The 13789-nt window shown below is 44.1% G+C and overlaps 1 protein-coding gene and 1 long non-coding RNA gene across 8 annotated transcripts in view; one reads left to right on the top strand and one right to left on the bottom strand.

Annotated features, from left to right (window-relative positions):
* The window catches only part of LOC138759100 (fas-binding factor 1 homolog), a 155363-nt gene that overhangs the window by 36373 nt on the left and 105201 nt on the right, over window positions 1–13789 (bottom strand). For all 7 annotated transcript variants that reach the window (XM_069929008.1, XM_069929006.1, XM_069929005.1 and 4 more), the window contains 2 exons: window positions 12825–12932; window positions 1092–1231 (listed from right to left, as the gene is read on the bottom strand). In XM_069929008.1, the coding sequence (XP_069785109.1) occupies window positions 1092–1231; window positions 12825–12932 (248 nt within the window). The remainder of the gene's footprint in view (window positions 1–1091; window positions 1232–12824; window positions 12933–13789) is intronic.
* On the top strand, window positions 1175–13114 carry LOC138759101 (uncharacterized). Its single transcript, XR_011354637.1, has 3 exons — window positions 1175–1274; window positions 11398–11570; window positions 12783–13114. It is a non-coding gene; the product is annotated as an uncharacterized lncRNA (long non-coding RNA).

Genomic DNA, 13789 nt, shown 5'->3' with positions numbered 1-13789 from the left:
TTTGAAAGATACAGACTATTAAGTAACCGACCATTAATCCTGTACTCCGCCTTCTAGTTTGACTTTCCAAAATGCACGAACTCTATCTGTAATTTTTCCGCCCAACACTGCATCCTGTCTATATCCTTTTGTAACCTATGACAACCTTCAGCTTCATCCACAACTCCTCCAAACTTCGTGTCATCCACAAACTTACTGACCCATCCTTCTGCCTCTTCATCCAAGTCATTTATAAAAATTACAAAAAGCAGGGGTCCCAGACAGATTCAAACTCCACTTGTCACCATGTACTTTTATCATTTGTATTTATTATTTTTTTAATTGAATTTTATGTATACCATTGTTCTTTTTACTAAGCATCTCTTCGGCTGTAGCAAGAAAGAATTGTGGTGCATTTGTATATTGTACATGTGTATGACAATATACTCATGGTCATTATCAAGAGCGAACAACAGTACTGTACCCAAATACTGATCTCAATGCTTCAAAGAAAATTCAAGTCACTACTTCTCTCTCTGATGACCCTGATATTTTCTGTCAGTTGTGGTTTAGTCAATGGATCTTCAGTCATTTCCAGGTTATAGGGATGTAAAATATCCATAGCTCTTTGAAAATGAGCAAGGAATACCTGGCCAATATTTATCTCTTGTCCAAAAGTGCTGAGAAGCTCTGCATGGTTATTACCAAATCTCAGTTTGTGTGAACATTGAGTGCTTTGTCACCTACATTACATTAGCACAACACTTCAATAGCCATTAAGATCTTTATGTCACAAAAGGTGTAATTTTGAACAGCCATACTCAATAGGACCTCCAGGGGCCACAGCACATTTAAGAAAAAAGCCTCATTTTCTGTTCACCTCACATAATGTAAATATTTTAATGGTGTTTATGTGGTCAATAGAAGTACAAAAGAAACCAAAACCTGATTGCTTAACAGGGAAGGGAGCCCGTAAACTTTGAACAAAGTCCTTAGAGGGCACGGGCAAAAAAACAGATGAGAATGGCTGCTTTAGAACATGTACATGTGGAAGAGGTTTGAGAATTCTGCTTTACTCATGAGTAAATAATTTATCCCCATCACACATCTACCTCGCTGCTGTTCAACCCGTAACCGTGCATTGATCTCCATCTCATGGGATGTGCTCTGATGAGTGCTCTCCACTTTATAGGAGAGATCATTCAGCTTTCCAGAGAAGACTTCCATCTGCTCAATGATACTGTTGAGTGACCTGCAGGAGACAGGAAGAGCAAAGAATTAAATGTGACACTAAGGTAAGGATATTGTAAAGCAGAGCTTTAAAAATTATCAAATTTTCTTCCAATTTCTAGCACGTTTTAAATTATAATCACATTAATTGCAGTATATATTAAATTATCCAATTTACTCTATTAGATTCTAGCTTAGATGTTCATTCTTATTGTTATTCTATCAGTTCAGATTCATTGCCAGAGTACACATGTGACATCAAATACAACCCTGAGATTCTTTGTCCTGCGGGCCAGGCAGAATTACCACTAATGTTAGTGCAAAAAAAAAAAACTACTCAAGAAAAGATACACTCACAAAAGAGAGAATCGTAAACAAGAAAATGCAAAAACTGTGCAACACAGAAAATACTCACTCATGCATAATGTGCAAAGTCCTTAAATTAGTCTCTATTAAGTTGTTGAGGAGTCTGATGGTGGAGGGGGAGCAGCTGTTCCTGAACCTGATGGTACAAGTCTTGTGGCACCTTTATCACTTTCCTGATGGAATCACACCTCACGATTCTCACTGCCAGATTCATGAACAGCTGCTCCCCCCACCCCCCCAACCACCATCAGACTCCTCAACAACAAACTCAATTGGAGACTCATTTAAGGACTCTCACTTATGCATTTATTCATTCTTTTCTCTCTGTGTTGCACAGCTTGCTTAAATTTCTTTATTTACACATGTACGGTGAACCATTTTTTCTTTGCACAGCCAATAAGCAGAGAACATTGATGGGTTTCGTAACAGGGATATTGGGTGGTGTGGATCCTTGATGATTGCACTTGCAATGATGGCAGTGTTCCATTCAGATTTTCTCAATGGTGGGGAGTGTTTTGCCTGCGAAGTACTCGAGATGGCAGAGGTCGACAGCATCGAGTCCACGCTGCTGAAGATCCAGCTGCGCTGGATGGGTCACGTCTCCAGAATGGAGGACCATCGCCTTCCCAAGATCGTGTTATATGGCGAGCTCTCCACTGGCCACCGTGACAGAGGTGCACCAAAGAAAAGGTACAAGGACTGCCTAAAGAAATCTCTTCGTGCCTGCCACATTGACCACCGCCAGTGGGCTGATATCGCCTCAAACCGTGCATCTTGGCGCCTCTCAGTTTGGCGGGCAGCAACCTCCTTTGAAGAAGACCGCAGAGCCTACCTCACTGACAAAAGGCAAAGGAGGAAAAACCCAACACCCAACCCCAACCAACCAATTTTCCCCTGCAACCGCTGCAATCGTGTCTGCCTGTCCCGCATCGGACTTGTCAGCCACAAACGAGCCTGCAGCTGACGTGGACTTTTTACCCCCTCCATAAATCTTCGTCCGCGAAGCCAAGCCAAAGAAAGACTGGGCTGCGTTGGCTCTAAAGGTTGTGGGGATGATCTCCCACTGCTACACAAATGCTCTTCATGGTGTGCATCTCAAACAGCCTCTGATAATGTCCAACTTCTGGCCTTCACATGCAGCACAGTTCTTATGCCCGGCAGAACTGTTCTCACTGATAGGAGATGGTGCAAAGGCGGGCCACTGGCACCTTGAAACCAGTTGCTCCGAGCAGATGGGGCTCATTAACCATGGATGGTAACTCATCTAGGAGAGGGAAAACTCCAATTTCAAACCTACGCTGCCTTGTGGAGTAAACCCCGAGGAAAATTCCAGAATCAGAGTCCCGAAGGCAGCTTACTGCTGAACCCAGCAACGGTTCGGCAACTCCTGCAATGCTGTTGGCACTAAATTGTATGGACTTTCGTTGTTCCTTTGGACCATCAACAGATCTTTCTATCAACTCTGCCCTGGCTTGCGCCCTGGAGAGGCCACTCCAGCTGCTACTAGAGGCGCAGTACCAATGGTCCACTACCTTTTGCAAGGCTTTCCTCTCAGATGTATCGACGCCCCCACACCAGGCTGAGATGCAATTAGTCGCCACACTTTTCAGCACACATTTGTAGAAGTGTGGCAAGGGTCTAGATGTCCTCAAACTTCTGAGAAAGTAGAGGTAATGACAGGCTTTCTTCATGATGACATTTGTGTACTGAGTCCAGAAAAGAACCTCTGAAACTCCCAGGGTTTTAAATGTGCTCACCCTCTCCAACTCAATAATTACTGGATCGTATACCTTTGGTTTTCCCCTCCTGAAACCATAAACCAACCAAACATTTCAATTACAGTACTTGCCAATCACCTCATATTTATTATTCCTCAATATACATTTATAAGATTACACTGGACAACAAAGATTTTGCTTCCTGAACACTTTGGGTGTATTTTATGGAATTTGGGCTGCTGATCACAAAAATCATCTTATAATTTTCCTATCATGTACCAATTTTTAGATACAACCTATTTCCGTGATTTACTGTCATATTTTCAAAACGTACCTGGGGTCTAGGTTAATTGGGTGTAAGTTGGATGGCACAGACCCGTGGGCCGAAATGGCCTGTTACCAGGCTGTATGTCTAAACTTAAAATGTTAAATCCCTTAATATATTGCCCACAAAGCAAGCTGTTTTGGTCAGTCCAAGCGTGCCTGAGCATGCATATGGTGCAGATGCTATGCAAATGTTTTAGGCTTGGGCATGTTTAGTCAGGATGATGCAGACTGGCTATAAAAGCAGCTCACATATAGATACTGTGCACTACATTGATCATAGATGGAACACATGTGGATGCACATGTTTTTCAGGCAATAGTATAGTGAATGTACTTAACAATAGCATTGATTGTCTTCAGGAAGATGAGTAGAAAGTATATGCTAAAGGCTCAAAGATGAGGCATGTCTGCACTTAGTGAAAAGTCTATGAGGTCTACTTCAAATGTGACATTGTCAAATCCTGGGCTCCTCGCATTTGTTGTGCAAATATGCAGACAACTTGTGGGCTTGGCTCAAAGGTTTTTGGAAGTCAAAAGGCCCTTTCAGGTGGACCCTCCACCTTGAGGGCAGTGGCAGGAGCGGATTTTAACCTGCAGACTCACCTTTCAGGTGGCAGCCCTAAAAGGCTGCTTGCAGCATTGCCTGGTCCACCTGAAAGGGCCTATTCATATCCAGATGTGTTTCTCGATCTGATGGAGGAGGGGCGACTGGTGCCACAGTCATAAATATGCAGCATAGCAATGGCCGCCTTCCCTACCCATAATCCTCCATGCAGGTGGAACCGCTCTGTGTTTCAGCTGCAGGGGGACTATGAGTAGGCAAGACCACCATTACTATGCTGGATTTTGAGTTGCAGAGAGCAGGCCCCAGTGCAGGAGCAGTCAACCAGGCTGCACCAACCGGCCGCCCCCTGGCATCCCCCGCCCCAACATTCCCCGCCGGCTGCCCCTGCCCTGACGGCCCCCACTGGCCGCCCCTCCCCAGTAAGGCAGAGTCTGTTGACAGAGGGGTTGGGGGGCAGCTGTCAGGCAGTGGGGAGTGTGCCTGTCAAGTCACGTGGCGGTGAGTTGGGTCGCCGGCTGAGTCATCAGCCCACCCCCAGGCAGCTGCGGCAGGGCCTGGCACTCTGCCGATTATCCCTCCCCGAGGAGGGCTGGTGTTGGTGCCTCGGAGGCACTTTTGGAGCATTCATGTGCATGTCTTTTGCCGCATGGGGGGAGAATATGTGGCTTTAAAATGGGGTGTTCAGGCCACCTGAAAGGGCCTAATGCCATTTGCAGTCCCAACTATAGGCAAGAACAGAAGGATCACATGAAAGGCTGTTACTTCTGTCTGACCAATGAATCTAGCTTCTCTGCTAAAAAATAAGAAATCTATCGAATACTCTAATCTGCCTTCAGCAATGTGACCAGTGCTGCAGGATGACAGTTTACCAGTTCCCAATCGACCAGAGAGGGTGATGGATTTCTTTATTTGAGACAGATGTTTCCAAGAATAACAAATGCCAAGATTAAGGTAGGCACTGTTGGTGGTCCACAAATTCTTCTTTTTTTCTTTCTTTGGCTTGGCTTCGCGGACGAAGATTTATGGAGGGGGTAAATGTCCACGTCGGCTGCAGGCTCGTTTGTGGCTGACCAGTCCGATGCGGGACAGGCAGACACGATTGCAGCGGTTGCAAGGGAAAATTGGTTGGTTGGGGTTGGGTGTTGGGTTTTTCCTCCTTTGCCTTTTGTCAGTGAGGTGGGCTCTGCGGTCTTCTTCAAAGGAGGCTGCTGCCCGCCAAACTGTGAGGCGCCAAGATGCACGGTTTGAGGCGTTATCAGCCCACTGGCGGTGGTCAATGTGGCAGGCACCAAGAGATTTCTTTAGGCAGTCCTTGTACCTTTTCTTTGGTGCACCTCTGTCACGGTGGCCAGTGGAGAGCTCGCCATATAATACGATCTTGGGAAGGCGATGGTCCTCCATTCTGGAGACGTGACCCATCCAGCGCAGCTGGATCTTCAGCAGCGTGGACTCGATGCTGTCGACCTCTGCCATCTCGAGTACCTCGACGTTAGGGGTGTGAGCGCTCCAATGGATGTTGAGGATGGAGCGGAGACAACGCTGGTGGAAGCGTTCTAGGAGCCGTAGGTGGTGCCGGTAGAGGACCCATGATTCGGAGCCGAACAGGAGTGTGGGTATGACAACGGCTCTGTATACGCTTATCTTTGTGAGGTTTTTCAGTTGGTTGTTTTTCCAGACTCTTTTGTGTAGTCTTCCAAAGGCGCTATTTGCCTTGGCGAGTCTGTTGTCTATCTCATTGTCGATCCTTGCATCTGATGAAATGGTGCAGCCGAGATAGGTAAACTGGTTGACCGTTTTGAGTTTTGTGTGCCCGATGGAGATGTGGGGGGGCTGGTAGTCATGGTGGGGAGCTGGCTGATGGAGGACCTCAGTTTTCTTCAGGCTGACTTCCAGGCCAAACGAAAACCAACAAGGTCGGGTCAGATACAGCAATGAGCTCTCTGAACCCTTCTCCATTATCAATGGCGTGAAACAAGGCTGTGTTCTCGCACCAACCCTCTTTTCAATCTTCTTCAGCATGATGCTGAACCAAGCCATGAAAGACCCCAACAATGAAGACGCTGTTTACATCCAGTACCGCACGGATGGCAGTCTCTTCAATCTGAGGCGCCTGCAAGCTCACACCAAGACACAAGAGAAACTTGTCCGTGAACTACTCTTTGCAGATGATGCCGCTTTAGTTGCCCATTCAGAGCCAGCTCTTCAGCGCTTGACGTCCTGCTTTGCGGAAACTGTCCACAAATTAGATACACTATTAATGACATATAGTTCAAAGATGAAAGCCATTTAAAAATGTTGAGAATTCTATTGGTAACTACAGAGCACCAAACCACATCCTACTGATTGACAACATGCTTCAATCATACAAAACCATGAACTGCAACATGATATTGAAAATTCATTTTTCTGCATTCGCACTTGGACTTCGCCCCTGCTGATCTTCGTGCAGTTGGTGACGAACATGGTTTCACCAGGATGTCACGACCATGGAAAAGTAGTATCAGGGCAATAGAATCCATCAATGTTGGCTGCTATTGTTGGACACTGACATGAGAGACGCCGAATGCTGAATATAAATGAGAATTAGTAGGAAAAAAAATTTAGTGGGGAGGGGGATTTAACAGAAACCAGTTGGAAGGTGCCCAGGTGGAAGATAAAGTGTTGTTCATCAAATTTGCAGGTAGTCTCAGTCTGACAGTGCATGAGACCACAGCCAGACATGTCAGCAAGGGACTGAGTAGTGGAATTGAAATGGGTGGCAACTTGGAGATCCATGCTATTGTCCACATTGGAATCGTAGCTAAAGGATGGATGTCATCGGGAGCTGAATGTTCCATGATGCACAGTGCATCGAGAGGATAGGCAGGTAAGCAGAAGGGGTGGTGTGGCTCTGCTGGTAAGAAACAACATTAAGTCATTAGAAAGAGGTGACATAGAATCATTGTGGTTTGAGATAAGAAATGGCAAGAGTAAAATTACATTGTTGTAATAACCGATGTGAACAACAATTTGCAACAGAAAATAGAAAAGAATGGTCAGAATGTTATGATAGTCATGGGGAATTTAACATGCAAGTAGATTGGGGAAACCAGATTGGGACTGGATCTCATGGAAGAGATTTTGGAGAGGTGGCTTTTTAGAGCAGTTTGTTGATGAGCCCACAAGGGGATCATCTTTTCTGGTCTGGGTGTTGTGTAATGCACCTGAGGTCATTAGATGGGGGGGGTGGGGGGGGGATGTCATTGATACATTTTGAATGCTAAAATGCACAGACAGAGTAGATGTAGAAAGGTTGTTTCCCATGGTGGGAGAGCCAAGAGGGCACAACTTCAGGATTGAAGGGTGTCCACTCATAGCAGAAATGTTAGTCAGAGGGTGGTAAATCTATGGAATTTACTGCCACAGGCAGTTATGGAGGCAAGGTCATTGGGTGTATTTAAGATTGATAAGTTTTTGATTAGCCAGGGCTTTAAATGTTATTGAGAGAAGGCCAGGCAGTGGGGCTGAGTGGGGAAATGGATCAGCTCATGATTAAATGGTGGGACAGACTTGATGGGCTGAAAACCCTATTTCTGCTCGAATGTCCAACATCTTATGATCCAATGTACAAAAACAGTGCCAACACACACAGACATAACACACATAATGAAATTATACATATTCAGTACACAGATATACATAACCTGAATACCTGCCTTCTATATTAAAAACAAATATTATTAAAAGAATCACGGGGAGTCATTCAGCAGTCCATGTGGATCTACTTCTTCATTGCTTTCCTGACAGAAGTAGCTGGAAGATGTTATGTGGTAGGGGTCCTTACAGATTTTACAAGCTCTCTTTAAACATTTATCACATCGATAAGGGGAAGGGAGACCACAGTGATTCTCTCTGCTGCTTTTATGGTCATATGGATTGACCTCTGATCTGATGTTCGACTTCACTATGATGCAGCTGGCCAGCACACTCCTGATGCAAGTTGACAGAATGGTGGCCGGTGGCATTGCCCATCTCAGCCTTCTCAGGAAATGCAGGCACTGTTGCACCTTCCTGACAAGTGAGGAGATGTTACATGCCCAGGATAGGTCACTTCATAAGTGGACTCCGAGGAACTTGGTGCTCTCCACCCTCAGGCTATTAATGTGTATTGTAGGATGGTCGTTCCTGGTCCTCCGGAAGTCCACGGTCATCTCCTTTGTCTTGTCTATGTTGAGACTCAGGTTATTCCTCTCGCAACATTTCAAGATATTTTCCACCACTTCTGTGTATTGTTATTCATCGTTGTTGCAGATGAGACCAACTACTGTGTCATCTTGGTTATTCATATTCTCTATATGAAACTCCATAAGATTCCAATAATTTGCTTCTCAATTACAAAATGTTTGTGTATAGTAGAAACCAAAGTTCAAATTTATTGTCAGAAGATGAGGGGAGATTTGAAAGAGGTATTTAAAATTATGATGGGGATAGAGGTTGGCTTTTTCCACTGAGGGTGGGTGAGATACAAACCAGAGGACATGGGTTAAGAGTGAAAGGGGAAAAGTTTAGAGGGAATTTCTTCACATAAAGAGTGGAGGGAGCGTGGAATGACGTGCCAACTGAAGTGGTGAATGCTGGATCAATTTTAACTTTTAAGAATTTGGACAGGTACATGGATTGGGTGCAGGTCAGTGGGTCTAGGCAAAAAAATGGTTCAGCATAGACTAAAAGGGCCAAAGGGGCCTGTATCTGTGCTGTAGTGTTCTATGGTTCTACATTCCTGACATCACATATAACCCTGAGATTCTTCTTCCTTCAAGCCAGGCAGAATTTCTATTTATCTGTACCTTGATTAAGTAATTGAGAGTCACTAACTTTCCTGGACACAACTTACAAATAGCATCATGAAGTAAGCACGTCAGCACCTCTACTTGCTTGGGAGTTTGTGGAGATTTAGCATGACATCGGAGACCCTGGAAAATTTCTACAGATGTGTTGTGGAAAGTGTGCTGACCAGCTGTATCACAGTCTGGTATGGGGACACTAATGCCCTGAGCATAAAGCCTTGCAAAAGGTAGTGGACACAGCCCAGGACATCACAGGCCACACCCTCCCCAGCATCGAGAACATCTACATGAAATGCTGCTGTCGGAGAGCAGCATCGATCATTAAGAACCCAAACCACCCAGCACATGCTCTGTTCTCGCTGCTACCATCAGGAAAGAGGTCTAGGTGCCAAAAGACTTGCACTACCAGGTTCAGGAACAGCTGCTAATCCTCCACCATTAAACTCCTCAATGACAAACTCAATCAGGGACTCATTTAAGGAGTCTTATTTTGCACTTTATTCATTTTTTTCCTCTCTATATTGGACAGTTTGTTTATGTTTCTTGATTTGTTTACATTGAGCCTGTTTTCCTTGCACTGCCATTAAGTGGTAATTCTGCCGCACCCGCAGCAAAAAATCTCAGGTTGCATGTGATGTCATGTACATGGTCTGACAATAATTCTGAAATCTGCAAAAGATACATACACAAAAAGAGAGAGAAATGTAAACATTCCAGCCCACAAGTCCATGCGGCCCAATCTTACACCCAATTAACCCACACCCCCAGTATGTTTCGAATGGTGGGAGGAAACTGGTATCCTCAAGGAAAACCCATGATGACACGGGAAGAAAGGACAAACTCCTTACAGACAGCACGGGATTTGAACCCCAGTAGTGTGGCTCAAACCATGCCGCTTTTCAATGCTTTTTCCATCAAGATACATTTACCCTTCCCCCCCATCTCATTAGTCCTGAGCATCTTATGTGCTTTTCTATCAAATGTCTTCTTAAAATGTAAATATACCACATCCACTGGTACCTCTGCCACTCTCCTCATCAAAATGCCCTTGTTAAATTGTCAAAGCAAGGTTTTCCTTTCAATGAACCATGAGAATACCACAAACCATTAAACTCCTTCAGGTACTCCATGATTCATTTCTTTATAGCAGACCAAATTTTCCCCAACAACAGATGTTAAGCTAACTGACCTGTAAATTCCATCTCCTCTCTGAAGACACACAGAAAACTGCAGATGATAGAATCTTCAGTGGGAGAAAAGAAATGGTCAATGTTTTGTCCTGATGAACATTGGCCATTCCTTTTCTCCCACTGACGTTACTCGACCTGCCAAGTTCATCCAGCAGATTGGGCTTTCCTTCTCCTCTCGCCTGCTTTTGAAAAGTGCTAGTGTTATATTTGCTCTTTTCTAGTCAGCTGGGACTTTTAGTAGATCACTACAAATCCATCCACTGTCAAGCACCCATCCTTTGTTAGCTCCCAAGGAACCCAGTAGATCTGTCAGTTTTTAGATCCATTAGATTTTCTAGTATTTATTTTTGATGAGTTCATTTTACGTTGTTATTAATATCTTCCTGGTTTCCTGCTGAAAATTGAATGCTCTGTATATCATTCAAGTTTATTGTCATCTGACTGTACATACACAAGCAGACAAATGGCACAGTGCACACACACTGTACATAATAATCCCAAAGATGAAGATGTAATTTAAAGAAAACATATGAAGATATTTTGGGATGATTTACTCATTTACAGGAGACCGTTCATTATTCCCACAGCTTGTGGGAAGAAGCCAATCCCCTGACACTGATGTTCCTGTACCCACTTCTGATGGTAGTGGGTCCTCAATAATTCTTTAAGCCCTATTTAAGCAATGCTCCCAGTGAATGTTGTCAATAGAAGAAAGGAAGACAGCAGTGATCTTGGTTGTTTTGATGATCCTCTGTATTGACTTCTGGTCCGATGGCTTTGCAGTTACTATCCCACACAATGATGCAGCCAGAACACACTCAGTTGTGTTCCTGTAAAAAGCTGTCAAGATGGGGGCCAGTGGCCTTGCCCCCTAAACCTCCTTAGGCAGTGAAGGCGCTGCTGTGCCTTCCTGACTAATGAGAAGGTGTTGTGGGTCCAGGATAGGTCATCCATTATATGCACGCCAATGAACTTTGTGCTCTCTGCTCTCTCCACAACTGAACCACCTCCTTATGAAATCCACAATCGTTTCCTTCACCTTGTCCACACAAAGAATCAGGTTGTTATTCTTGCACCATTTGATGAGCTTCTCCACCTTCTCTCTGTAAGCCTACTCGTCATCATTGTTGCCAATGAGGCCAATTACTGTTGTGTCATCTGCAAAATTGATTGTTTGAACTGAATCTGTCAGTGCAGATGTGAGTCAGCAGCGTGAACAGTAGCAGGATGAGAACACAGCCCTGAGATGCTCATCGTGATGGGACTGAGGCTTTGCTGCCAACCTGGACTGGTGGTGGCCTTTCAAGCAAGAAATCCGGGAACCAGTTGCAGAGAGGAGTGTTGAGTTCCAGCAAGGTCCAGCCTTTGAGGTACGATCATGTTTAACGCCAAGCTGAAGTGGTTATTGATGCACTCTTCTTCAAATTATTTAGTAACTCAGTTGGAACCTGAACTGTAATCAAGGATGTTAACGATGGTTATTGACACTTTCTCCTTCATATAACATCAAACTAAGATTTTAATACAAAAAATTATAATAAAGATCTAAAAAATTTAAAAGTTTTTACCTCACAGCCATTTGTGAACCTGCCAAACATTGAACATTGTGTTGTTTTATTGTGTTATTGTTTTTATATCTTATTCATTTGATGTATTTGTGCACCCCCAACAGTATTAGCAAACCTCCCTAACTGGATATAGATTTTCCTTCCAGTTCAGATGCAATCTGTCCCATTTATGCAAATTAGCCCTTCCCCAGGATAGGACCGAATGATCCAAGAACTTCAAACCCTGCTCCATGTCTAGAGTCACTCATTTGTCTGCACTATGTTCCTGTTCCGACTTTCCCCAGCTCATGGCACTGGGAGCAATCCTGAGATTACTACCATCCAGGTCCTGCTCTTCAGCTTCTTTCCGAACTCTAAACTTCCTTTGCAGAACTTCTATCCCACTCCTGTCTACGTCATGGGTACCAATATGTACCATGACCTCTGGCTGCTCACCCTTCCCTTTAAGATAATCTGCATCGTGAGCTAGTGGAGTTGTTCTAGTGAACCGGTGCGGACTCGAAAGGCCAACATGGCCTGTTTCCGCTCCGTAAATGGTTATATGGTTATGGTTATATCTGCTCAGAGACATATCCTGGACCTGAACACCCAGAAGGCTGTTCCCCGAACTATCAAACCTCCTATCACTATTGCTCTGCCTGACTTCACCCTTCCCTTCGGAGTTTCAGAGCCAACCACAGTACTATTGGTTTGGCTGCTGCCTTGCTCAGATTGGTCACTGCCCCCCCCCCCCCCCCGACTCCCCACCCCCCCACAAGCAGTATGAAAAGGTGCCTATTTGTTGCTGAGGGGATCAGCCACAAGGGTGCTCTACACTGACTGCCTTTCCCCTTTCCTCTCCTGAGACACTCAGTTACCTGACTCTTAGGTGTAACTGTCTCCTTATGGCTGCTGTCAATCACCTCCTTTACCTCCTGAATAATCCAAGAATATGTAAAAATAAAATTCTGTCCTTTATTCTACTTTGGTGTCATTTTCCCTTATCACATGGCCACAATGATATTTATTCAACAGGAGACTGGAGATGCCCCAAACTGCTCTCTCTGATGGTTATACCTTGTATGAGAGGACGCACTGGTGACAGCATCGATCTCCTGCTCCTTAAGTTGTTTCACCTGCTGCAGCTGCTCTTCGTGTTCTCTTCGCATTTCTGCAATGGATTGCCTGCAAGTTGCAAACCAGACGGGGGCTCATGTTTGTAAGGAAAAAAGTAACTTGTTTGCTTTCATCATGTGAACTTTTCCAGTTGTAAAATACCCAATGCCCCCTTTATGCTCCACTAAATCTCCATTACGATGAAGGTTACCATTTATTTTTTACTATTTTTATTGTTTTCAACAATAATAAAGTGAAAGCCATTAAACAGAGTAATCACATAAAAAGGAATATACAGGTGTAGTAAATATATGCAAGTAAAGTACTTTAAGAAACAGACTAAGAGAATGACAAAAAAAAGTATATTATGCATCTAAATATAACGGTTAATTGAAAAAGACAAAAAAAGCCAGGATATTGTAGCGGCCCGCAACCGCAAAGATCGGGCTGGCACCAAGCACGGTAATAAACAGTGGCATAACTCACTAATGTGAACCAGCACAGCTGGAAGCTGGTACACATAGTTCACGTACCAGCAGCCCTAAAATGGAGCTGGCCAGGCTGCCCAACTAACAGAGCAACACCAGGCTGGGGAAGAAGGGGATTCACAGAGACTGTTAAATTCAAGTCATTTATCTTAGATAATCCATATAAAGTCATTTATCTTAGATAATCCAAATAGGGCAATTAAGAGATATGGTCCCAAATTTACATTAAGGACTAAAGATAAGGTACGAAAAATATGTTCCCAAAAAAAGGAAAGAGAAGAACAAGAGTAGAACATGTGTAACAGATTACCCTCTTCAGTCTGGCAGCTGTTGCATTGCAAAGAAGCATTGGAGTAATATTTAGCCAAATGAATTTTAGAAAAGAAGTCTTAATTACCTTAAATTGTAAAAGTGAGTGACAGGCACAAAAAGAAGAAT

This window comes from Narcine bancroftii, chromosome 3, assembly GCF_036971445.1.
Source record: "Narcine bancroftii isolate sNarBan1 chromosome 3, sNarBan1.hap1, whole genome shotgun sequence".
Lineage (NCBI taxonomy): Eukaryota > Metazoa > Chordata > Chondrichthyes > Torpediniformes > Narcinidae > Narcine > Narcine bancroftii.
This window is presented reverse-complemented; position numbering and strand designations above follow the sequence as displayed.